General features: G+C 40.6%; 1 protein-coding gene, 1 long non-coding RNA gene and 1 pseudogene across 2 annotated transcripts; all 3 read right to left on the bottom strand.

Annotated features, from left to right (window-relative positions):
• Positions 1–1064: 1064 nt before the first annotated feature.
• Positions 1065–7622, bottom strand: LOC119736541 (cytochrome P450 3A29-like). The gene is made up of 9 exons (XM_038210555.1): positions 7506–7622; positions 6915–7003; positions 6415–6566; positions 5529–5668; positions 4727–4867; positions 4115–4335; positions 2665–2802; positions 1637–1799; positions 1065–1139 (listed from the first exon to the last, which is right to left on the bottom strand). The coding sequence occupies exons 1-9, from the start codon at positions 7620–7622 to the stop codon at positions 1065–1067; spliced, it is 1236 nt and encodes a 411-aa protein (XP_038066483.1).
• Positions 7623–8242: 620 nt separating this feature from the next.
• LOC119738845 lies at positions 8243–9786 on the bottom strand. The gene is made up of 3 exons (XR_005272513.1): positions 9698–9786; positions 8747–8799; positions 8243–8309 (listed from the first exon to the last, which is right to left on the bottom strand). It is a non-coding gene; the product is annotated as an uncharacterized LOC119738845 (long non-coding RNA).
• A 2403-nt stretch (positions 9787–12189) lies between these two features.
• On the bottom strand, positions 12190–23194 carry LOC119738844 (annotated as a pseudogene).
• Between the last annotated feature and the right edge of the window lie 892 nt (positions 23195–24086).

The raw sequence follows: 24086 nt of genomic DNA, 5'->3' as shown, positions 1-24086 counted from the left end.
TTGAATGCACGTTGAGATTAACATTCAATTACTTAAAAACACCACTCAATTTCCCATTAGGAGCATGCGATTTTACATTTTAATCATGCCATTTCAAAAATAGGACATTCAAATTAAAATTGCACAAACGAGCATGCAAATTCGCCGGAGCTTCAAGCTTTGTAAGTTTGGTCATTCGAATTACATTAAGCAAGCATATGTGAAAAGTAAGCAAAGTAATTCGAAATAGGTCCTTGTCGTTCCGTTGTTTGTTAAGTGGAGTGTTTTTGTTACAAGACTCTGTCTTGTCTTCCACAAGAATCTGCCACTACTCTGATCACCATGCAAACTGTTAGATTGAAGCACTAGAAATATCAATATGCCAGCTCATGGGCGTTACATGAAAATGTCAAATGTAGACCGTGGTCATCATCAAAGTTTTCGATGGCAATGCCCAAGACTATCTTGAACGCGTGCAGACAATCTTGGCATAAACAGATCTACTGCTGCAGGTCAATTGTAGCCACGTATCTGAGACCTGGCAGACGGGAAATCCTGCCAAGAGGAGGGGCCAGAAACACAAAAATGGACCACGACATGAAGCAGAAATAATCAAAAGGTGAAAGAAATGAAAAGACTCGCATCGTATACCTAATTTGTTGACTTTCATTTTGAATGCAAAACGAAAACAAGGATCTCGTGCAAATAACCCTAAACCAAACCGCCAGCTGAATTGAATGATCACTTAAACCTAACGACATAACTTCACTTTAGGATGTGTAAAACATGAAAATGTAAGGTCTTAAAACGAATTTGAACGCCTGAAATCTAATACGAACCACCGGAATGACAGCAGGGCGCTACTTCGCTTCAAATTGGCCATTATCAAGATGAATTCAAATGCTATTTTTGCGAAATTGGCCGGGAAAACCTATACTTAACTGTCTTTAAACATATACGGGAAGGGGTGTACCCATGTTTTGGCGATTAGGGGCATGAATAGAAAGTGGAGGGGGAAAAACCAAACAGAAAGTGATGCTTCGAAAATCAGAAGAAAAAAAACACGAGCAGGTGCTTTTACTGATCTAGTTTCTCGGCAGGATGTTTAACATCAGCTTCTTGGGAGCAATAAGTCCAGTCTTGCTAAGCGGAACCGGAATCTGAAGAAAAATAATTCACAGTGATAATCACATTAGACTTTACAAGGGGTACATACCTAAATTCCCCAATACCTATGTTTCCCAATACCGATGTTCCCCGAAATCCTTACCCTAATCCTAACCTTAACCCTAACCCTAACCCTAACCCTAAGGATTTCGGGGAACATCGGTATTGGGGAACATAGGTATTGGGGAGCATCGGGTAGACCCCCTTTATAAGACCTTGGCGCTATCGTCTGGTTGATAGTTATCTTCAACCATATCATGCCTGCCAAAGCAAGGCAGACTTTTGAGCGAGTACATTCCGTGATTTAGCAACCGAAAGGTATAACGAAACTACTTATGAATCTCTGTTTTCTTCTCTCGCTGTATGTATCCCTCCAGAGTAGGCAAGACAACATTTGTGTTGTTTTTTTCTACATCCAAGTAAAGTCTCTGAGCTCAACGCACATGCGTAAAGCATATCACTTGATTTAATTGTATTCATCTGGCATTACCTCGGTTTCAGAGCAGACATCGACACGATACTGCTGCAGCATACGGACCAGCGCCATCTTGCCTTCCAGCAAGGCAAAGCGCATGCCGAAGCAGATTCTTGGACCGAAGCCAAACGGCAGGTAGGTGTACGGTTTGATGGAGGCCTTGTTCTCAGGGCTGAACCTAAAATGGCAACCCAAACAATTAAATCAAATTTCAAATAATCCCATCATTTATACTCTCAGGTATTCCATGATTAAATCTTGGGAAACCTTTTAAATGTAAAGGTATATCCAGTGTGCACTGCAATTAGCCAGCAAACAGAAACTAACATATCCGGTAAATGCTCCTTGACACATGTGAACTTTGCACCACTATTTCAATATTGTGACCAATCTTCTGACCGTTGAGTATATGCGAATATCTCTCTATCGCGAATCTGAAATTTGAACGCGTTCCTGAAATATTCATTCACTTCTGAAAATCAGTCCTTCGTTTTCGTCTGAATTTGTCTTGAATCCCATTTCAATTCAACGAAAGTTTAACCGTTTTCATTGTCTGTGCATTCGGTTTTGAGAAACAAACGGCCATTTAAGTTACCCGTGCATTATACGCAAGCATACCTTTTCTAAATTGATTTCAGGCACAGCTAATTTGATTGACGGTTAATGAAAAAGAAACCCGTCATTGTATCTGGTGCCAATGGCATTAAACTCAAATTGAAATAGAATGGTGAATGTTTGAAATAGCCCTCTAAAAAGCGAAAAAGAAGTCCTGTAAACGAATCTTAATGGACATAAACGAAAGGTGCTGCTCAATCACTTAATTGATTGAACTGAAATGGAATCGAATGTTTTGGTATAGCGAAAAAGAAACGTGCGTTCAAAACGATTCTCAAATTCAGTCGAAAATGAATCACCGATTTTCAGAAGTGATCATATGAACATTGTAGGAAATTGGCCGGGAAAACCTATACCACATCACAGGACCGCAATCCAAAACATTCAACAGAGCTTTGACGATTTGTATTTATATTATCTAATTGTACCTTTCAGGATCACATTTGTACGGGTTGTTCCAGTATTCCTCGCTATGATGAAGGTTCCAGACGCAAATTAACACGTGGATGTCTTTTTCAATGACGAGGCCATCGCAACATACTGTCTCATTGCAGACCCGGTTAAGACTGAGAAAAAAAACATTTCAGTAAATGTTATCATGGGCATTCGCAGATGAACTGTGGATATCATTATATCTTAATAATTTTCAGTCTAGTAAAATCGTTTTCAGAAGACAAAATATAGTATTTGAAAAGCCAAACGAAGAAGGTTGAGGCAATTATAGAAAAGGTAATACAAAAGTTGCTGCCCGCTATCGAGACTGCAATCAACTCGAAGAATGAATAAGCCAAATGCTAGTCAAAACAGCGGCGTGCTAGTCAAATTATTCCTTCAAGGGAAAATACAACATTTGCAAACATCAAAAAATAAAACTACCAAATCATTTTGAAATACCTTGCTGGACTGTTAGTGAATGACAGTGTAAAGCATCCTGTAAAATCATGGCACCTGGTATACTGTCATTTTCAAGAAAAGTGGTATTTTTGTATCAATTTCCAACGCTGGTCGGCCGACCAGCGTTGGAAAAAAAGTGGCTTTTTTCAAATACTGGCCCCCATTGACCATCGCACTTGTTTGCAATCGATTACACACCTATGAACGGGTACAAGCCAGCTAGACTGGTTCCCTGACCTTACAATTCCCCAATGTATGTAAATTGCTCTGTTTCTTCTTATATGGAGTCGGGGAACCAGACTACAGGAAAATGATTGTTTTTCTTGGTTTTTTATAACATTTTCGAACCCAAAACCTCAAAAAAAGTCAGTCTTACTATATTTGCTATATATTTCCAACCCCCCCCCCCCCCCAATTCCATCCATTGCTGAAAATTACAGCAAAAGCAAATGATGTATATTCCCTTTAAGAAGCCCGGCTGGTTAGTCAAACATTATTGGGCTACGGCAAAGATGAAAGGACAGGAAGAAATAAATTATTTAATTCAGAAAGCAAACCTGCGTCAATTGCTGTCTCATTTTATTAACTGTTTAGCGTTAAATTATTAGATATGTTAACACTGACAAGATTGCCTCAGGATACACGTTTTACATGTATGCACATTGTTGTTTATGAGACACTCCCAAAACAAAAACAGGCGGGCTATTTAGTAAAAATGCGCGCGGGCTAGTTAAGAGTCTGTTTCAGTAGCCCGGCTGGCTAGTGAACAAAAAAATTAAGGTCGAACCCATTGAAGTTAAACAAACAAATCAGCTGCAGGTCTGAGTGTTTCTGAGGTTTGCCTCGTAAAACTTTTCTTATGTAGACCTAGGCCTAATGTTATAAAAACAATAATTGAAAGATAAGAGGATAGAGAATCGATGTTATGTCACTTGACAAAAAAAAATATTTTCACAGGGAATAACTCAAAATTCGTATTCTTACAAGGCTAACGGGGGATACATGCGCAGTGTTTCACTGATCACCATGTCCAGGTACTCCATCTTGCCGATGACGTCATAGCCGAGGTTGCCTTTCGTGGGATCAAGGTTGTCAATCTCTGCGTGCAGTTTCTCTTGCACATCTTGGTTGGTAGCCAGCACGAAAGCAGTGAAGGTCAGAAGCGTGTTCGTGGTCTCGTACCCAGCCAGGAAGAACTGAACCGCCTGGTATAGTCATTAACAACATTTGCAAATTGTTACTTGCTGCATTGGTGTTGGGGTGTTACGAAAAATTGTACCGAAAAATTGTACCCGTAGACGAATTCGGTGGTCACAGTTCAAAGCCATAACGTCCTTTGTTTTGAGAAGAGCTCCCCAATGGTCAAAAAACATTGAGCGCACGTACGACCTACGGTGCGTACCACTCGAAAATGGTATCTTATTAGTCTCACCGCCTTTTTCAATAAACAAACAGGTTTGAAATTCCTAAGTGTCCATAATGCCATGATTTTAATCGGCACCATTGAAGTTTAAGCAAGTCGGTTGCTCTGTATACTAAATTCCTACACCTAGAGCCTAGAGCTTGCGGTGCCAAGTTGAATAAAACTTTAATCACCTGAGCCATAATATCTCTGGTTGACAGGGGCTTGCGTTGGATCACGCCCCTTTCTGGGCCGTCCCCTGGGACGGGCGTGTCTTCCTGATCGACATCAGTGTCATTGTGAGCATTCAGCATCAGTTGCAAGAGATCAATACGCTACGAAATGGGAACCAACGAACCAGTCAAATATTAGAACCATGTGTAGTCAACAAACAAAGGTTAATGGGTTTCATACACAAGTGGATCCCCATGTTCCACGTCGTTGAAGTTTTTCATTGTTGTACAGTTTTGAGAAGTAGGATTAATTGCCAATGTTGTGTCGTATATGTATTCTTACATTTTCCAAAGATATAATGAGACATTGCATTGTGTATGACTATGATGATAGTATTTTACCTGAACAACAATATTATGAAATTTTAATTCCAATGAATTAATTTTTAATTAGCATGATGCCAGACAGAATAATTCCCCACCTTTTTGTGCGTGGTGTTTCTTTTCGCGCCTTCCATTAATATACTTATTGAATACATTTTTCTCCCGTTATTGCAAAACTGCTCTGTTGATATATCAGGAAAAGGATGCTCGATAATAAATTAACCACTTCCAAAACAATAAAGGACTTACGGAAGTGACTTACACAGAAAACACAAAGTGAGTAATTCGACTCATTATCGTAAAAAAATGAGTAATTTTGTCCGTATAGTGACACACTTTGGCTCAAAGTGTCTCACTACATGGACAAAATGACTCAATTGTTACGATATTGAGTCAAATTACTCACTTTGTTTTTCTGCGTACTTTGGAAGTGACTTACTTTGGAGGATTTGCCACCCTCCTCATTGCGCATCTTGAGCGCAGACTCCGTCACTCCAAGGAAAAACTTCACAGCCGATGGGTCGAAAAATAAGCCAACTCTGAAGTAAGCAAACACGGGTGCCAGGAATGGAAAGGAAGCTGCGAAAAAAGACAGTTGTCTATTGTCAGAATATAAAACAATCAACATCGAACATCCGCACATTCCAAATCATTGTTAAATAACCGTATTCAAGGGCGCTAGCGACCTTGGATTCTGTTGAACCGGACACTACCTCCGTCCGCGTATGACAAATGCTTACGCAATATAGTTACGTACATACGTAAGGAAATTGACCTACCAACAATGCTTTGCGGCATCCGCGTTTCCTTCACAAGCGTTTGAGAAGCGAATTTAAAGGGGCACATCGTACCGAAGCGCCGAAATTTCTAAGTGTAAGATTGTTTACTTATCCTATTTCAAAGGTCTGGTGGAAAAGCAACTAACTTAACGTCGCACTGTTCCTGAGAAAAGACAAATAACGGTTACTTACTCAGGCTGACGCGGCGGACATTGGGTCATACGCATACGTATTTCCAGTCGGTAAATCTAAGTCTTTTAGGACGTTTTCCCCAGCCTCGGTGTCCATGATGTCACACGATTCAATGTACAAGTACACGTCATGTGTAGTGCTTGAACACAGCACCAATACACACATGTTGTTTCCAGCATGCGATGCACTCACGGAACATGTGCGACTGGAATCACGACTAGCACCCAAACAGCCCGGTGAAGTTTAGCGCACGTGTCAGAAAAGAACCGCATACATTTCTTGGTTAACAGCAAAAATGTCACAATGTGACAAAACACAGCATCGATAATCAGGTCTGGTGACCAGACTACTTACACAGAATAAAGGCCGAAATACTTCTGAAGCCCCTGCCGTCTAAGAGAAGCTTAGCATTCTGGACAAACGGATCATCCTTGTCCTGTTGGGAGTTCACACTCAGACCGAAGGCACAGCACGCAATCACGTCCATGGTGAAGCCACCAAACAACCTGAATTGATGCAGTATATAATAAGCAGTTCTGAGCGGATGAGCATTTAGTAGTGTCCCTAGTACGATATTTTGTATTTTCTCAGTCCATTCTTAAAGGGATGGCCGAGGGTAAGGGGCGGGAGAAACAGTTTAGATATATAATTTTTTTTTTCATGAGGGGGACTTCCATTTTTAAAAACCTTCTGAGAGAAAAAAGACTCTTTCTGAAGGGGCGGAGATTCTGCGCTATGCCCTCTCTATACAATTTACCGTAATATGATGCAAAGAGGACGCTATCGCCAAAAGGCTTGCGCTAAATCACAGACCCTATCCGACCATAGGGTCCTTGCTCAATGATCCAACTTACGCTCTGCAGTCGATGGCCTTGCCTTCACTTCGTGCATTGCTGATACTTGTAAGTAGAGTATCACAACACTCGTTGATCAGTGGAGACATCTGTGATGACAAGACATAAATGAAAATATCAAGTTCAGGGGAACGACGTACTACGGAGTACTATTTTTCTCTCTCCCAATCAAAAAGATTGAGGAAAAAATGGTAGGCCTATAATTTCGGAGGTATATCAACGGGTAAACTGACGTCAATTACCTATGAAGTTCCGTCTGTATTATGTTTGAACCGCCAAAATGGCGTCGTGACAGGTAATACTCATTCGCTCCACAAATGGTTTGTCACGGCTGAGCATTGTGCTCCGTAAACAAAGCTCATTCAATTCAATTCAGTTCAATATCATCGTCTAGAATATTTCACTCCTACAATAAAACTCAACCGCTGTTCGTCGTTTTCTATCTGCACATTTTTTTTTAGGGATTGAGTGCGAACTACCCCTTCGAGGAGTTAATAGTTTTAATTTAAGAAACAAAAAAAAGAAATCTGTTTAATTTTGTCATGATTTGAAATATTGTTGAGTGCTGGAGGGAATATAATAATACTTTACATATTTCATTTTAGCTGCGGTGAATGACGGTGTCAGCGTGTTGCGGATGTTTCTCCAGTCGTTATCAACCAAGAAGAACATGCCTCTGCCGACTGGGGATGGGTCCAAGATAACCATAGGCGGATTCTGTATTGGAAAGAAAGATGATAGACTGATTGTAATCACCGCCGATCCGTTATCGTATTCTTCACACTTCCTCTCAAAGAGACTGCGTGAACCTCTACATGTGGGGTGAGCACCGGTCTCGTATTGTAAAGGCTTTTTGTCAAGTGGAAGAGAAAATTGGAGGATGTTTTGGATCAAACTTCATCAAATTTCGAACCCCAGCCTTCGCATCCTTATATTTATAGGCTTACGGAGTGTACCAAGTGGAAATTTATTTGCAAATTTTCCGAGGAAATTCTCAGGGACAAATAAAACGATTAACAAATGCTAATACTCTGTAACGGTCTTATCAGAATATTCCTTAACTATCGGGAAATGTACTGATGTTTTGTTGGGTTTTTTTTAGTGTTCCCTATAAATTTACAGTGAATTTGGTTTCCTGTCCAAATTGCGAGGTCCTTGTTGTTTTTTTATCAGTCCTAATATCATCCTGATTTCTAAAGTGATATTCTTCGCTTTCTATATATATTCATGACAGGTTTCCTCTGCAGGTTTACGAGAAAACAGTGCTAATAGGTATCTTATAAATATGATAAACATTACCCGATGGTTGGGAAAATTGAGAAATTCTTGACCAGGATACTCTTCAGGAATTCGGGTTCACTGACAATCAGAATTGGGCGTTGAAAATCGTACATCCTGAACGAAAATTAAAACAATTTTGAAACATCAACAATGTCAGCGATGACATGAGAAACAAAAATTGCGCAGTATTCGTCGTCGTAATTAAATGTCACAATAGAAGACAACATTTACTGATGTTGTCTGTAAGTAACTGGAAGGGTTTGCCCTTTGCCGACTTACTTATGCCGACTAGTGCGTGTATCCTATTGATTTCTTTCACTTGCCCAAAATTAAACTGATCTTGTGTTCTTATATGCAATCATTTCATTGCTTTTAGGGCTTTATACATCTACCCTGCATGGTAACTTTTGCAAGCTCAGATGTTCAGTCAGACATCTGTAACTTTTGCAAGCTCAGATGTTCAGTCAGACATCTGTCTGGATTACTTGTTGTCTCTGCTATGTTCTATGAAATGTGTTCGGTCTTCTCTGTATTTCATCTTAATTTCTCACCCGACCACCTTTCCATGCTTCTTGTGATAGTCGTCCATAGCCTTCCAAATTCCCTGCATCCGACAAAATCAGAAATAAGCAGGAAAATGTCAAATCATTATAACGGTCAATGGAAGAGGCTCTGCGGGTGGAGTTTGCCGTTGCTTTAGAAAAAAATATATAATGGTTATGCGCCTATCAAATGTTCCCCCCTTCCCCCTACCCCCCCCCCCCCCCCTCACTACCCCAGGTCCGATGTCGGGATTTGGTCACGTTTTTCATGCCCCAGGGTCGGGATTTTGGTCACTCAAATTACCTTGTTAACATTGGCGTACTACATGGAAAGGCAATCACTAGTGCGCCCCACATATGTATGTCGGGATTGTCACTTAAATTTTACCCGAGGAGTGGGGATTTTGTCACCATAAAAAGTGACAATCCCCACGCCTTGGGCGGGGCAGCCCGGGGGAGGGGTGGGGAAACAATTGATAGGCGCATTACCTTGACCAGAATATGGACTCTACAAGCTGTTATGTAATTGGATTTGTATCAGGGCAGGCTATCACAAACGAGAATGTGCTTTTGATTAAAGACATGCGCCATAATTTTGCAGCGGTATTGAGGTGTCCCGTGCTTCTCTGTACTCCCAGATTATCACAAATGAACTCGGCCGATCCTCCAACTGCGTGTGCACATCATTATCAAGATCGGACGGTTTGTCAGAGTAGATTAGATGTACAAGAAACAAACATATATCATGGTGCAAAACCAACTTTAGTAAAACAAAAACATAAAACCAAAATCAAATTTTGTTTACATCTTTCAATTTCGTTGGTACCTCCGCTTTACGATTATGTCAGCACAACAACCTTTATTTCATGCCAAAACAGGTTTTGTGAGTGTTGCATGGATCTTCTGAGTGCAATGTTTGCCAATTGAAGATTTTAATTAACCGAAAGATTGTCATTTCACCTCACGCCATTGCAGCCTGTTCCCAAAGATAGGAATATAGTCAGCTACAGGGATGCCTCGTCTCTGGAAATAATGATGACACCACCAATCATACCTGCAATAGAAGAAAGAGATCAGTAAAATACAAATACAAAAATGAAGTTGAAAAGCTACGGAGGGCGCTTGCAGCAATGAAAAAGAAAAGTTACAGTGCTGGCTTCCTGCATAGCAGCTTCTTAAGAAAATAATGAGTTTGCAAGTTTTTGCTAGCAAATAACAATGGAATAACCTGGTATTAGCATAGCAAAGTTTGTAAAGCTAAGCGAATTAAACAAAACATATTAAAATGGCCTTATATTATAGCCTCAGCAAGACCTTTTTTAGAGGCAAATTACAAAAAGAAACAATAAAAGATGCGATGTGTTATGAATATCTACCCATAAGTATTGATGAGTAGATTCATTTAGACCTCAAAGAAAAAGCCATTCCTATCTTGTTTGTTTCACCAGTGGAAAAATAACAGTTCCATACCCACCATAGATACACAAAACACAGCACCAATCGCCAGAATCCAAGTCATGGACAAATCATACCCCAACAGCTCCATGATGTTAAGTTCAAGACAGGCGTGCGATCAAGTCGGCAACTGGTCATCGAAAAAATAAACTCGCAGTCGTTTATATGCAGATCCCTCAAAAAGGAGTGGTTACGCAGCGGTTTTCAACTCATAATGTCATGTTCAGTTTTTTAAATACACATTGGTAGAAGTCAAGTGCTTGAACAAATGTATGTGCCAGACGGATTCAACACTGTCAATTATATACTTTGTCAATGTTATCTCGGAAAAAGAACTATGACCGAGTTACCTTTAACTGAAATACACTTGAAAAGGGTGAGTTATTGAAAAACAAAAACCACACACACACACACACATATACTATACTGCAGTGCTCAAATAATGCACTTTGGGCAAACAACCTTTTACATTCGACTCGAACTTCAAAACTTAAGAGATTTGACAGTTCAAGCTCATATTAACCGGCAGCTCTAATAAAAAAATGTTCCTCTATCTACCACCCAAGCCAATCTCTGTGGGTTTTTCCGTAAGCACGGAATAGCACATGGCCCCAAATTATTTGGACATGATTACATTTTGGATATCTTCTGATACTTCTATAACCCTTTGCAAAGTTCGCTCATTGAACTTTTAAGCATTCATGAGATGTGACAATCAAGGTCATAATGTTCACGAATAAGAAAGTTATGCCTGTTTTTTGATCTGGTCCCATTTATCAAACTGTAGGCCATTGCACCACATATTGTGCATGATTGGATGGTTTGAAGCAGTTTACTCAAATTTGTGATAAATGGTACCAGTAAAAAAAAACCGCCAGTATAGACGGCAAAACAAACTATAGAATAACTTATACTTGCTTGTCGAAAAGCACTGAATGAATGGTTGTGGTGCAGGTGCTCTAAAGTCGGCTATGGTAAGCTGGGAGCGAATTTGGGTCTTGTCGACTAAGTCGTCAACGCAAATTAGCTGAGTGAATACCATTTCAATGCCATTAAGTCTTGCAAGCCTGCAATGTTTCCTCAAATTTTTTTTCAGTATATTTCGTTTACCAAAAAGACCACAGGCTCAGAGGAGCACGACAATTGGCATGAAAACCACCTTTCTAGGACCCCAAATAAGCGCACGAATCCTGCAATAAGCGTGGTTGTTTGTATAACAGTTCGCACCAGTGGCGTAGCCAGGGGGGGGGGGTTGCGTGGGGGGCGATAGCCCCCATGAAACCTTGTCGCCCCCCCCCCCCAGTCGCCCCCCCCCCACTGAGATTTTGAGTTTCTAAAAAAAAAATTATCATTGATCTACATGATCCCCCATGAAATGTTCCAGCCCCCCCCCCCCCCCCCCCCAGCGCCCCCCACTGAAAAATTCCTGGCTACGCCACTGGTTCGCACTATCTAAGCAAATGTTCAGGGTGGACAACCTTTGGTGACTACTATTATTGAAATCTCTTTGGCAAAGTACATGAACTTAAACAACAAAAGGTGGGCGCGGGAACCAAAGTCCCTACTTTTATCCAAACAAATCGTTGTTGATAACGTCGGCTCACTCGCAGGTCGTCTGGGTTGAAAACTTTTTGAAGAAGTTGATGATAATCATAAAGGTCATGAAGCCCATAAAAAGAATTATGCATGTTTTGACCCATTTTTAGCTGGGTTTATCTACAGATAAACGTTTCAATGTGTGACAAGGGTTGACTCCGATAAAGTGCTTGGAAAACAAAATAAAGTACTCAATATTGTAATATGTCTGCTTTAGTCAGAATTATCCGTTTAATGATCATTTTAATTCTAAGCTTCGTTTTGCAGTCAATGGGTGACAATGCTCTGCAAATCATCGGTCATTTTAATTGCATACGTTTGCAGTGTTGTTACAGCTAATACAATGAAATTACACCATATTTTGCTTAAGTAAAACAAATACACAAACGAAAACTAAAATGTATAGAAACATTTAAAAGTCTATAGGCTAAGCCAATTATTATATCACGCTAAAAGCAAAATATTGCAAAATTGAAAGCTAAAATTTCGATTTCAACAGTATCAAAATTGCAATATACTACAACACTCTCTTCAATAGTATCTTGTCAGCATGTCATGTTAGATTTTATCCTTTCTCTATGATTATACCAAAAATAAAATAAAAAAATAAATATTGTTTTAAAAAGGTGTCAGTTACAATTCAAGCGAAGTTTTACAGATTAACATCAACATGTCTTCACCTTCAACAATCGCCAAAACATACGTACTTTCTCACCTCGCAAAATAGTTTACACCATTTCGATTTATTATTCGAGATGATTGAACATTCAGCAGTCGCAAGTAAATCTATTTAAAACTAGAAAGCACTCAGAAAGCGCACACCTCCACCAAGGCTAAACAATTCCCCACCATTACACACAGCACCAATGCACAATGTGATTGCGAAAACAAATCCTAAAACTCAAATAGTTTGTAGTTAAACAGAGTTATGCCTGTGTTGGTTTACTTTCCACTCGCTCCATTGTATAAAATGGTCTTTAAAAACATCCTGCATCCAGACGCAGATCCGGATCTAATGACGATTTGTACTTGTACCAAGGACCACCCTAAAGAAAGTTTCATGACAATCCGTCCATAAATTTTTGAGTTATCATGTTCACAGGCAAACCTTCGCCGGTGGAAACGTAACCTCCTTGGCGGACGTAACAACGTCTTGCATCATCAAGACAAGAGTTCTCATTGGGTGGGGTATCCAGTCACCTAGTTCCTGGGAATGATGTTCAACACCATCTCCTTAGGGGTGAGGAGCAGTCCCGTGCCCAGGGCAGGTGGGATCTGAAAGGTAACAACGCAGAGAAACAGAGAAAAAACTGAATTCAACAAACAAGGCACATTTTGAATTTTCACACTCCACTACACAGGTACTGGAATTGGCATCCTTGTGGAGTCATTTTTTTGTTCTCGTGTACTAAAGTTTTCAAGTTTGAAAGTGTACTTTCAAAATGCTCCTATTTTTAACCAGGATTTTTTTTCCTGGGCTGAAATTCCGACTTAATATCCAAGTTGATGAAATACTTCAATTTGCGACGATTCTGGCGACACACCTTGGAAAATCCTAGATTTTGAGTAAATCCATAATATCTATTTGTGATAACCTTGCTGAGACGTATTCAACTATAGACATTGCCCTGTGGAGACGTATACAATCTTTTGTTTCAATTGTGCACATGTCTCCACAGGGTACCGTGTACCAGATCACTCCCAACGTTTCGGTACACAACGTTCAAAATAGAAGTTGTCGACCCTAATGCTTATCATTTCGTGCGTCTAAGTTGAGCATCAAGATAGCTCATGACCTTGTTTTTCTGTAACCAAGTATAGTCACGGACCTCAACGCGCATGCGCAGACAAGCTACTTCATTGCACATTTGCCGTTTATCAAACCCCGGCTTCGTCCCCAGTGTCCAGCTACCTGTATGCAGTTTGCCAACGGAGTTGGAGCCGGACACTAAAGACAAAGCCGGGTTTGAGAAACGGCCGTAGTGTTCCCTCTTGTCTTACCTCGGTTTCCGAGCAGACATCGAAGCGATACTGCTGCAGTACACGGACCAGCGCCATCTTGGCTTCCAGCAAGGCAAAGCGCATGCCGAAGCAGATTCTTGGACCGAAGCCAAACGGCATGTAGGTGCAAGGTTTGATGGAGGCCTTGTTCTCAGGGCTGAACCTGAAAAATAAAAAAGTAAATGCTACAAAATTGCAATAATAACTATACAGAGCAACACAGGGTAGGCGATTTCTTCTATGGTAGAACACATACAATATATTTTTGCGTGATCTCAAACATGTATATTATTAGAGAAAAGATGTGTTTCGTTTGATTTAAATTGAAGGATTTTGTTTGGTAAATTTTGTAGAGATCACGAAACTGCTTACAACAATTAACATTAATCTGTGATCCACCAACCTTAACTAAATTTTAGCTCATCCCCTATATGCGAATAATTGCGGGACGTTCAAAAATGTTCTAAGTAACCATATCTTGGCTGCAGTTTCTGGAATTTGAAAAAGAATCTGGAGACATTTCTTTTACCTTTCAGGATCAAATTTTTCGGGGTCCGTCCAGTATTCCTCGTTGCGATGAATGTTCCAGACACTCGCAAACACGTGCATGCCGTTTTCGATGACTAGGCCATCAAACGTTGATTTCTGGTTACACTGCCGATCAATACTTGACAAAAAGGAAATTAATTCACAAAATTAACCGACATGACCTTCACAGTTCTAACTTCTGTTGTGCTAGACCATTTTTCTTAATAATGAAGTTTTGACCTTGTAAAAGTGTTATCAGCCAGCAGCAGTACTAAGGGAATAAATGTGCTCTTTGCCGGTTTTAATCACTCTGTTTTAGACCGATTGGAGTTTGGATGCTGATAATTGCCCTCGCCTTTGGCTCAGGTAATTATCAGCATCCAGATCACTCCAACCGCTCTTAACATAGTGTTTAATATGAGCCAAGCACATATTATTCCATTCATAAATACCTTTTCGGTCAAAAAATCAACTATATAAAAGTTAATACATGTAAAAAAAAAATTATACATTTCCAACGATTTCGTCCAACGAGCTTACTTCATGTTTTTGAAACACCCCTCTAGCTATGCTATGGTATGGTCCTCTCCTTATACAGAGATTAGCGCGCGTCGCACGTACTGTGTGATGTGACGCAGAACGCAGCTGTCGGGTGTAGTGCGAATTTGGGACTATGAAATACTGAATCAATGTAATATGTCGCGCATGACCACGTGAGGATTGTGAACATTCAACCAATAACACGGTACTGGCACCGGATTTCATAGGAGTCCAGATTTCATGTGACACTGGTCAAGTGTTCAAGACCAGGCAGCCGGTCTTTATCAACCGTTTAAAACCGCCACGTGACGGGCTCTCGACCAATAGGAGTGGGTAAACTGTCTTAGGTATTTATGAATAAAAAATACAAGCAAAATTAAAAGTGGCTTGTACAATCTCCAAATGGTAAGTTAACGCAGATTTCAAATTGTGTATTCTTACAAGATAACAGGAGGATACATGCGCAGTGATTCATTGATCACCATGTCCAGGTACTCCATCTTGCCAATGACGTCATAGCCAATGTTGCCACTCGTGGGATCGAGGTTGTCAATCTCAGCGTTCAGTCTCTCTTGCGCGTCTTGGTTGGTAGCCAGCAGGAATGCAGTGAAGCTCAGCAGCGTGTTGGTGGTCTCGTACCCAGCCAGGAAAAAAGTGAGCGACTAATGAGGGTAATAAACCATAAACAGTGACGTCATTCTTGGACAGTGCAACACTGCTACGATCTACTGGGCCCAAATATCATTGATACTGCCAGTGTTTTCAACACTGCTCAACTGTAGTCGGCCACGAACCAGTCACAAGCTATGTCATGTGACTCGTGTCACATGACACTGTGTTTGGTAACCTGTATTCATCAGGGATGTTTGATATCAATCAACAATTCCAATAGAAGTTCTTCTGGTACTATGACAAAATTGTAATCACCTGAGCCATAATATTTTCCGTTGACAGGGGCTGCGTTGGACCACGCCCCTCTTTGGGCCGTCCCCTATGGTGGGCGTGTCTTCCTGATCCACATCAGTGTCATGGTGAGCATTCAGCATCAGCTGAAGTAGATCGGCATGCTGTGTATGGGAACCAATCAACAAAGTAGGAAGTTGATACTCCGGTGTCAATCGTTTGAAGATGAATATTAATAGTAACTGGTAATCCTGCAGGCCTTTGACAAAATTGGGGCTAAACTTAACATTCACACGTAGGATCAGTCTCTTTTTGTGCATATTTTTCCCAAATCTTAAGGAGGATGCAACTAACAACTAACTTGTGGATATAAGCTCAATTTGTGGATAGTATACAGTTTGAGAAAAAGCAGATAAAACGTATGCACAATTGTTACGGTCAAGTAGATTCTGTTGCTGACGCACGTTAAAAAATTATTTTGCCCGCAGACACCCTAAACTTTAATATTAGGTTTCTTCCAATCGATTCCATTTAAGGATGAATAATTTTACAAGGTATTTAATACCAGTCCTATCTTCCCTTGAGCAACGTTACTGTCAATATATACTTGGTTGGTGCACTCTAAAAAAAAAATCAAACCATCCTGGTAATACGGGTTCTATTTAGCTCAAGCTTTTTCCGGGTCACAAATGACACTTTACCGGGTAATGACCCTTATCCGGAAAAAATAACCCGGAAAAGCGTCATTTTGACCCGAAAAATGCAAGTGTAATTTTGACCCGCAAAATGACACGGAAAAGTGTCGTTTTTTACCCGGAAAATGACCCAGAATAAGTGTCATTTTCGACCGGAAAAAGGGTTACAACATTCCACGTCAATCTGACCCAGATGTGTTTAGAGTGTACTTTTTTTCCCAGGCATAACTTCAAATGATCCTTTACGTGGTTATGATAAATCTTAGACTCTTTGTACCACAAGCACGGAAAATTGCAACAAAATCATGACCTTTAAGGATAGCATGGATTGTCAACTAATGGCAGATTTATGTAATGAAATGGTTTTTGTTTTATTTTATCAGCTGTCAGCAAAGTAATGATCGACTCAAGAGCGACTCGTTTGTGACTTACTTTAGAAGCCTTGGCACCCTCCTCTAAGCGCAGCTTGCACGCAGCCTCCGTTACGCCCTGGAAAAACTGGACAGCCTCCGGCTCAAAAGCTAAGCCGTATCCAAAGTAAGTAAACACCGGTGCTAAGATTGGGAGCATAGCTACCAAGAAAGAGAGAGAGAGAGATGTTTCCCCATTATTAAATGTACGCTATGAAAAATCTGATGTTATTATGATTTAACCACATTACCACATTTATTTTCATGGTGATCAAACTCAATCTGTATTCGAAGATAATTCTAGAGTTAGACATTTGTTTAATTAATTTGTTGGTTATATATTAAGCGGATCGACGCGAGCTCTTTGATTACCCATCCTATTCTCTCTTCTTCTTCTTTGCGACAATACGCCTATCATGGTTCCTCAACACTTGAAGCTTTTACTGCGCGTGCGTCATGGTCGACCCAAGATGGCGGATGGTGGCTTCAAACGGCGTGGGCATCGTCAGCCAGACCAGTTGGTACGGTGCAGAGTTAAGTTGCCGGACCACGACCTGGTGACCAGACTATCATACTCACACATAAGGATGATTGAAGCTCCTCTGAAGCGGCTGGGGTCAAGTAGAACCTTTGCATTCTTGACGAACGGATTGTCCTTGTCCTGTTGGGAGTTCACACTCAGACCGAAGGCACAGCACGCAATCACGTCCATGGTGAAGCCACCAAACAACCTTGAATGATGCAAAACATTCAGGTTTAACGACCAGGGCCCAATTTCATAGCACTGCTTAACAGTAAGCAGAAAAGTTGTGCTTACTATAGCAGAAAATCATGCTGCTGCTTAAGCACTACTTCATGCCGTGAATGTGCTTACAGTTGCGCGCGCATGGAGATTTCTATTGTTACGTCACTGATTTAAGCAAAGTTTTCTTCTGGGGTTAAGCGTGCTTTTGCTGTGCTTACTGCTTAACAGTCCCTATGAAATAGATGGAGGCTCGGTAACGCACAAAGTCGGCTGTTAAGCAGCGCTATGAAATTGGGCCCAGGTAGGACAGATCTTTCTTATATTACTCTATCTTTATTTGTTTGTTTTTGTTTACCGAGGGTCCCACCTTGGCCCCGTGGTTGGTGAGCGACGGTAGGTATAACGGAAGTGCTCCTGTTTTTTTACCATATCTTAAAGAACGAGAGCACAAAACTGACATGATTGCTATTTCCAAAATTGGGGTGTTGAACTAGACTTGTCCAGTCCAGCTTGACTCAAAACTTTACGATGATTAAACTGAGCGACTAACTCAGAGTACAGTAAGCTGGTCATTCCAGTCCACCAAAACACCTATAGAGGGAGAATTATTTCTGGGGTTGAGGTTAAAAATCTCCTCCCCTGCTTCTCTGTGGATACCCTATAAATGACACGCCCATAAAGAGGGTGGTGATATCATTTTCTTACATCTTGCAGTCGACAGCTTTGCCTCCCTCTCGTGCCTCGCTTATACTTGTCAGTAGAGTATCGCAACACTCGTTAATCAGTGGAAACATCTGTAAAAGATTGCATAATATTGTCAAAGACAACAGAAAACAACATATAGGCTATAGGCTCCGTGCGCAAAAGAAGAGGGCGCCCTTTTAACTACAAACGACGTCCCATGGGCGGGATATTTCGCTGGTTGACGCGCACCGTTCCTTGTGTGTGACGCACGTACACCAGGGGATTTGTACTATGCACATGCAGTGGCCGCGCTTCTTCTTGGCAAAATTGCAGTCTGGCAAAATGGCGTCGGTCGGTCACCCCCAACTGTACTTTCTTTGCCGGTGAGGGGGTACTTGTGAACGGAGCGGATACACTATGACCGTGTGAAATTTGAAATTTTATTTACAAAATATAACGTTGTAGTCACGTGATATGTCTTCTTTCAGGAACTTGTTCTCTTCTGCACTGCATGTATATCTTGTGGAAATACGAATGCTATAAAAAGTACTGACTTATACTGTTTAATGTGGGTCTTATAACATGCAAAAGATGCTGACAATTTGGTTGGCCCGTCAGTTGCTTGTTGGTATGACGTCACAGGGCATATGGGGGCGCAAACAGACGGGATTCATATGTTTTTGAAGATTGTTCAAATGCTGCCATATTTCAAAAATAACAATTTATTCATGTTTGTTTTTAAGAATGATGAATATAATTATAATACTTGTTGAAATAAACGCGATGTTTTTTTCCTGTTCCAAGAAAATGACGTTTTTATAGAGCGACCTCAATCATATCCTATTGTTATTAGGGTCGCAACAAAGTCTTAAACTTCTTAAATCTTAAAGTTATTTGTACAATTTGACAGGAAAATGTTCACCTTACGTTTTTCATCTTAGCTGCAGTGAATGACGGCGTCAGGGTGTTGCGGACCGTCTTCCACTCTTCATCTTCAAGGAAGAACATGCCCCGACTGGCTTGTGTGCGATCAGATTGAATTACCACATGTTTCTAGACAGAAGAAGATGGTGTTAACACAGAGCCTGACCATTTTAGGTTACTATTGATTTCTTTGAAAATACTTCACAGAAATATCAACCACGCTCCAACTCATTCTGTCCATAATTAAGAACGTATCTCCTTATCTCAATAACAAAGTTTTATAACTTGTATTCATCAGTACATCAGATTCGAACCGGCCAACCGATCCCGTTAGCTCGGTGGTCGAGTGGCAAGACATCTGCACTAGAAAGCAGGAGGTCGTGGGTTCGAGTCCCACCCGAGTGATTTTTTCCAACTTTCACTCGGAAGGTAACACACTGAGTATACAGTGCTTAAAAAACGTCGATGAAGGGCAAAACCTAATTTGATTTATATCACCCCGACGCAAAATTCCATCTTATAACTTGTATTCATATTATACAACGCCTGAATAAGTCCTCATCATCTGATTGGTGTATCGCTGAGCACGTGTCATTGAATTATTCGTCCCAACGCACGGCCAGGTCGCACGGCAAAAAAGGGAAGATCCATTCCACGGTAAAGGGAAGTTCAATTGCGCGGTCACACTATTGGTGGCTCTGACCAATCAGATGACGAGGATTTATTCTGGCGTTGAATAAAACAAATAATGAATATTTCACATCCGAGCAATGAAAAGAATGATTTTATTCGGTGACAGATGGAATGTTCCATTAAAAAAGCCCGGCTTCGCCTCGTGGAATAAAACATTCCATCTGTCACCTCATGAAATTATTCTGATCGTTGAACTCATAACCATTCATTATTTGCATACCAATTAATGGTATCATGTTTCAATCGGATATTAACCAAGGTCGCAATGTCTTCTTACAACGCAACGAACTAAAAGAAATAAGTATAAACTTTCAAGAACCGACAAATTTAAAAGCCTTACCCGGCGGTTGTAAAAGTTGGAGAAATTCTTGACCAGGATATGCTGGAGAATTTCAGGTTCATTGATGATCAGAATGGGGCGCCGAAAATCGTACGTCCTGGAGGAAGTAACAACTTCGACGTTTCAGTACGCAGTGATAATATTGACAAGTCAAAAGTTATGTTGCTGTCCGCAAACATGTACACACACGTTTTTTATGGTGTACATTGTTGCTCTTCCCTTTTCCTTTGTTTATACTCTCACTTTTTTGCAACAGCTCTCATTGGTTTTGTGCACGTTTTCTAATCGAGGTCGTCCTCGATTGTGGTTCCTGTCCTCAATTCATCGATGATGTTGCACGTGGGTGTCCTCGATTTTACACCATAACAAACGCTGCGCTATGGGACAACTAGGCAAATAAAAAGTGAGTTGATGGATACTTCCTCAACGATTTAGGCTACATCTGAGGGTTTTTAAAAAAGGAATTTCCACGAAAGCACAAACATCATCATTCCTCTCGATATATTCCAGTCGATGAATACATTGTTTGTTTTAAAATATTTTAAGTTCTTAATGAATGAAATTAAATTAATTAAATGATGTCTGTGCCATACCCAACCACCTTGCCATGCTTCCTTTCGTATTCAGCAAACGCCTTCAATATACCCTGTATAAAAGAGTTGTGGAAAAGCATTGTACGATATTAAGTGAAACTTAGTAAAAGTTTAATTTGCACGGAATTTGTTGCACATAATTTTACTCAATATGGTTCATTTAAAGAATTAAATCTAAGTCGGCACAATAAGGTGTGAAAGCTTTCGATAAACAAAACCCTGCAACATTTTAACGACAAAAAAGTGTCCCTCATTAGGTACGAATGATCGAAGAAAAATTTACCCCGGCTTTACGGAGCTTCACAATAATTTAGCTAATAAATTTTAAAAGACTAATTTTCATCTTACATGACGCAATTGCAAATTATTGCCGAAGATGGGAACATAGTCAGCTACAGGGATGCCTCGTCTCTGGAAATATTGATGACACCTCCAATCATACCTGGAATATAGAAACAAAAGACAAAGCTCTGCAAAGAGGGTATGCCAAGTCAAAATAAAACAACAAGAACATAAAACAAGGCAAAACAACAGCAAGAATATTTGAAATAAATCTGTCTAAGATCGTCGACTAAATAAACAAAGGTCATCTTCTTTACATTACGGCATCAACTTGACCACTTTCGTTCTCTCGTCAATATCAATAAGGCTAATTTTCAAAATAATTGCAAAAAATATATGTACACTTTGAAGGAGCGATTAGTTTGAATTACTGCTGCGTTAGTCTCCTGTCCCATTGCAAATGCAGCTAACATCGTCCCAACTATAGTTAGGAATTCCCATACTATATTGTTGGGACAGTTCCAAGTATAGGTGCCACCATTGCCCTAATTGGGGCGTAACAGTGACATTCATGCCAAAAACCCATCCAGACGGATTTTGGTCTGAGGAAAGGGGCAAAAAGTTGGCTATTTTTTGACACTAAAACTGGCCTCGAATTTGTTTTCCTTCAATTACAGTGTAAGAAGCGGGATATTGTGGTATTACTCCTAGTATGGCTGGGCCTATCATTTCCTTAAACATGACCAGGCAACCTCAGTAATGTTGGTCCAAGAGGGCATCAAACTCTATTCAACTTTTGATTCGGAATGCTAAAGTTCGTAGAAAGAGCTGTATAGTGGTAATATAATGGAAATGAACAATCTCTTTCTGCCGTAGGCCCTAAGCGTGGAGATTTTGACTGATTGTCATTACTGCACATCAGTGATAATTAAGATGCTCTAATTGACAGTCAGTGATTAGTAATCAGTCAAGTTCACAAGTTACATCACTGCGATATATGATAACCAGTCTAATTCACAATTTACAACCAGTTTGATTCGCAATCGATTGTCGATCAGTGAGGTAGGTAACCAGTCAAATTCAGCTTGTGGCGTAGGCCGCCAAGGGGGTATTTTACCCCCCCCCCCCTTCCAATTACTTTGTAAAGACTGCCCTTTCCCATTCTCAAGTGCCCTTTTTTCACCAGCGTTAAGCCCCCCCAAAAAAAAATATATATATATATATTTTGCCTTTTTTAACAGAATCTGATGATGTAATTAGCCCCCCCCCCTCCCCATTTGATTTTACGAAAGGCCAAGTGTCCGGAGAACAAATTAAAGTGTCTACATGTCAGCACGGATGTGCGAGTACCCTTTTCAAGAAATGTTTACTTTAACACCCCCAGCGATTGCTAGGCCCCTGTAATTCACAAGTTGAGTCGGGGAGTCAGTCAGTCAATAAGTCAGGTACAAAGCGGTGGGCCCCTCTGGGACCAGCACGAATGTCCAGTGTCGTCGGAAACAAGCTCCCCCCCCCCCACACCCACACCCCCACCCACACCCCACCCCACACATTCCCACGCTTTATATGCCTGCTGTTTGCATGAATCTCACAACTTACACTGTAGCCTACAACAACACGTACATGTACATGTATACCACCTCAGAGGGAACGGTGGTTTTCTGGAATATGCAGTACCAAGTAGGCCTACGGATCTGTTGTCCATTCTTATTTACTTAAAAATAATACCCCCAAAATCATGAGAAATACATGGCGTGAACATGACATGAATAGGGTCTACACTTAGTCATATGGTCATATACTGCACTTGGTAACAATTGCACACAATTCAAAGTACAATGCCGGAATATATACAATGTATTCATTGGGCCATGGAGGAACGAAAAGATATATATATGCTCGACGGTAATGTGCGTAGGCCTAGTAAAAGTCACTCAGAAGAAGTCAGTATTCAGTGACCAGTTGTACATACCATACAAACATGAGTATGACACCAATAAGCAGAATCCAAGTCATCGACAAATCCAGCCCTAACAGCTCCATGTTGACCCGCTATTAACAAACTGATGAGTAAAAAAGATTGATCTCAGCTTTTGATATGCAAATCCTCGCACTGTCGCAGCTCAAGGTTTGTGAAAACCAATATGTAGTATATCCTGTACGCGTAGTAGACTGGTTGAACTGAGTTGTCAGTGGTACGCTGGGCATACTGTACTAAGAGAACTGCCAACCGGTGATGTCAACATAGGCGTTCAAAATACAGTTCAAAATACAGTTCAAAGTACTGCCTATGTAGGCCAAAGAACTTTTTACTAAAAAAAAAGAAGATGTTTATATGAAACAGTTCCTTCATCGACATCTTTATCTTACCTTCAGACACACCATTGCGTGTTGTCAGGGCAGACGACCTTTTTTTTCCATAATGTCACGAACGCTTTAATTTTCGGCGCCATAGGAACAATGACTTTGATGACAAAGAAAAAGGGTGAAAAGTTCCCGCTCGTGCCAAAATATTCAAAATAAAATGGTTATCTTCACTTTTAATCTTTCCAACCGGTTTGGTGTGTGACCGGGGATGCCAACCTTTTGAGTCTATCTGATTATCTTCAACTTTTGAAAAGGACCCTGACTGAAGCTTTCACAGAATAATTGATGGAAGAAAATATTTTAATATGGTTAACAAGGGAGCTGGAAATATATTTTCCGCGAGAGAAATACTTCTTCACAACAATTTGGCTGCTGTAGACTGCACAAAACTTCAGCCAGTATCAAAGCAGCACAGAAAACTAAAAAGATTGGTTAAAACACATCACAACGGCGAAGGGGAAGGTCGGAGTTAGGCATTAAGGAAAACTGCAGTTGAAATGGAACAATCCTGTGTGTGAGACTATTCAGACGGAACAATCTGCTTGTGATGGCAATAGCTTGTACCACAAGTTCAAAGTACGCGCTGTGATTGA

Source organism: Patiria miniata, unplaced genomic scaffold, assembly GCF_015706575.1.
Source record: "Patiria miniata isolate m_02_andy unplaced genomic scaffold, ASM1570657v1 HiC_scaffold_3, whole genome shotgun sequence".
NCBI classification, from domain to species: Eukaryota; Metazoa; Echinodermata; class Asteroidea; order Valvatida; family Asterinidae; genus Patiria; species Patiria miniata.
Note: the sequence above shows the minus strand (reverse complement) of the source record. Positions and strands in the feature narration are given on the sequence as shown.

Bases quoted from the DNA above. Each gene is read 5' to 3' on its own strand.
- LOC119736541 (XM_038210555.1), bottom strand. From the start codon at position 7,622: ATGGTTATCTTGGACCCATCCCCAGTCGGCAGAGGCATGTTCTTCTTG. The intron at 6,567-6,914 runs GTAAGTTGGATC...GCATCAATTCAG, and splicing joins AAGGCCATCGACTGCAGAGC to GTTGTTTGGTGGCTTCACCA. The intron at 2,803-4,114 runs GTAAGAATACGA...TTTTTTTCTCAG, and splicing joins ATGTATCCCCCGTTAGCCTT to TCTTAACCGGGTCTGCAATG.